The 3,010-nt window shown below is 35.2% G+C and overlaps 1 protein-coding gene across 1 annotated transcript; it reads left to right on the forward strand.

Moving 5' to 3' along the window:
- Positions 1-679: 679 nt before the first annotated feature.
- On the forward strand, positions 680-1,309 carry LOC108451749 (uncharacterized). The gene has a single exon (XM_017749402.1). It carries the CDS (start codon positions 680-682, stop codon positions 1,307-1,309), a length of 630 nt encoding a protein of 209 aa, XP_017604891.1.
- The last annotated feature ends 1,701 nt before the right edge of the window (positions 1,310-3,010 follow it).

Here is a 3,010-nt window from a genome sequence, read left to right on the forward strand (position 1 = left end):
GTCAAAATAGGCTACTAACTTCACCAAATTTGATTTTTTATTCATCTTTGTGCCTATGGCTGACCACCCCTATTTAAATGGGTCTATTTTCCCTTTAGAGACCCTTAATTAAGATTCTATAGCTATTTAGTCCTTTTTCGCAATTAAGCATGCAATCTCTAGAATTATTTCACCAAAATTTTTATGTACTCATATAAACATGCTACAACACATAAAATAATATCAAAAATAATTTCTCTGACCTCGAGTTAGTGGTTCCAAAACCACTGTTTCGACTAGACCCAAAATCAGGTTGTTACAAAATTAGTTATGGAAAGACAACAAGGAAGTTTACCTAGAAAAACTGAAGCCAACCCAAAGGAAAAAGTCCACGCAATCACTATATAATGTGGAAATGTGTTAGTTGAGTCTGGAAAGAAGGTGATTCTAGAAGTTGTTGATAAAAATGATGGGGTTGAGGAATGCAAGAAAGAGCATAAGTTGGTGGTCAGAGAATGTAAACAACAAATTCTATATCCGGTAAAGTTGAAAAAGGACCACATCAATAAACAATATGGTAACTTTCTTGAACTTTTGAAATTAACTTACCTTTTGTTGAAGCCTTTCGCAAATGCCTAAGTATACAAAATTTTTAAAGGAGTTGTTAATAAATAAAAGGAAGTTAGATGAACTATATTCTATGGAGCTCAATGAGGAGTTTTCGGCCATTCTCCAAAACAAGCTACCCACCAAGCTTGAAGATTCAGGGAGTTTTACTATTATTTTTTTTAATGGTAGCTTAAATGTAGAAAAAGTTTTGACTGATTTGGGTACTAATATGAATCTAATACCCTATAAAATGTTTAAAGAACAAGGTCTTAGGGAGCCAAAACCCACTAGGATTAGTATTCAAATAGCTGACAGGTCAATTAAGTATCTTAGGGGTATTATTGAGGATGTACTTTTTAAAGTCGATAAAGTCATATTCACTGTTGATTTCATTATATTGGACATGGATGAGGATATTGAGGTACCTATGATCTTAGGTCGACCCTTTTTAGCCACTGCTAGAACTATTATTGATGTGGGTAGTGGTGAACTTGTGCTGAGGGTAGGTGATGAAGAGGTTACTCTTCAAGCACGTGATGTAAGATTTTCTAGTGAGTGGGATAATAATCATTATTCTGTTGATGTTAGTAATCATACAGCTCAACATGCTTTGCAAGAAATCACTCTTGAAGACGTGTTAGAATTATATCTTGTTCAAGGTGATAGAAATCAAGGGACAAGTGAAGAGAGAACGGTCCAACTTGATGAATTAGATGAGTGACGAACAAAGGCTGATGAGAGTCTGAGAATGCTCAAAGAAGTAAAAAATTAATGTCATAGTGTGCATGTAAAGAGGACGAACCAATTCAAATTTAGGAGACAAGGTATTGCTGGACAATTTGGATCCACAATTGTTCCTTGAAGAGCTGAAATTGAGATGGTCGAAACCATTTGTGGTACGAAACGTATTCACATACGGAACCACTGTTGTAACACACCCTGATTACGACATATTCAAGGTAAACAATTATCGCATCAAGCTTTATTTTGGTGGTGATAGTGATAATGAGAGAGAGGAGCTTTGGATCCAAAATTTGACTTAACCATGAGCTTGAAAAGGGAGGTCGAATTTAGACTCTAAATAAGCACTTCTCGGAAGGCAATCCGAGTGTTATTGTTTATTTTTTTTATTTCATTTAAATTTGTTGCATGCTTAGTATGTTTATTTTTATTACCAAAAAAATTAAAAAAAATTTACAAAAAAGTGGTCCAAACGGTTTCGGGTATACCACACAGCCTGACAACATGACCGTGTGGCCTACACGGCATGGGCATAAGCCCATGTGCACACAAGGCATAAAAAAAAATTAGGAGCCACATGGTCACAGAGAGTTACATGGCCGTGTGACCCATACACCTCTTGGTAGTACCATGGGAGAAGAAAGTAATAAACCCACCCAACTTAAATGAATTCATATAGCCTATTGAAACAGATGTGTGGTACACACGGCCTAGACACAGGGGTGTGTCATAGACCGTGTGAATATCAGAGTCAATTTTTTTCAATTTTCTTTGATACAAACGATTTGAGTGAATGCACACGACCTGGTGACATTGTCGTGTGACCCACACCTCCTTGTACATGAAAGTGGGAGAAGCGAACGGCAAGTCTACACGGTCTGAGTGGATGCACATGGCCTGGCGACATGGCCTTGTGGTACACACGACCAAGACACACGAGCATGTCTCAGGCCGTGTGAACACTGAAGCAATTTAAAATTTTTTTCATAGGACACATGATCACAAAGAGATACACGGCCTGACCACACAATCGTGTGGCCTACATGGCCTGGCACATGGTCGTATACCCTCTTTTAAACCTATTTTTATATATTTTTTATTTTTTTCCTTTTTGTTCCCCCCTTTTTCAATCATCATATATCCCATCCCTTCATCGTACTTTTATTTTTATTATTTTATTTTATTATATTTTTTGTCTTTTTTTTATATATTTTTCCTCTCTTTATCTTATTAATGTGCTCGAAACCATGCATTTAATTTAGGATCTCCTATATTTCCGAATTTCTCTATTCCGACACAATCATCCAAATTTAGAGCAGTCTCAGTTTTCTTCCTCATTTACTATATTTTGCTTATTGTGTTTATATCTGTTTGTACATTGAGGGCAATGTACATCTTAACTGTGGGGACGATTTTATATGTTTATGAGATATAGTCCCTAAATTGTTGTTTGTGTTTAAGAAATTTTCTCGAATCTACCATTAATTTTTTTAATTTGGAAGTTTTTATTGATTATGTTTGAGATTAATTTGTGTATTTTTGTGCACTGTATTATTTATACTATAAGACATGAGAGAGTCAAGCATGATAAGTCATTTTTTAGAAATTATTATTTTAGGTTGTCTTCTTGAATTGGAGTATTATCTTGATATTTTAATTTTACAAGTTTGAAGTCAAAACC

This window comes from Gossypium arboreum, chromosome 9 (genome assembly GCF_025698485.1).
Source record: "Gossypium arboreum isolate Shixiya-1 chromosome 9, ASM2569848v2, whole genome shotgun sequence".
Lineage (NCBI taxonomy): Eukaryota > Viridiplantae > Streptophyta > Magnoliopsida > Malvales > Malvaceae > Gossypium > Gossypium arboreum.

What these genes read in the sequence shown, in the direction of transcription:
- LOC108451749 (XM_017749402.1), top strand. Translation starts at nt 680, where the DNA reads ATGGAGCTCAATGAGGAGTTTTCGGCCATTCTCCAAAACAAGCTACCC.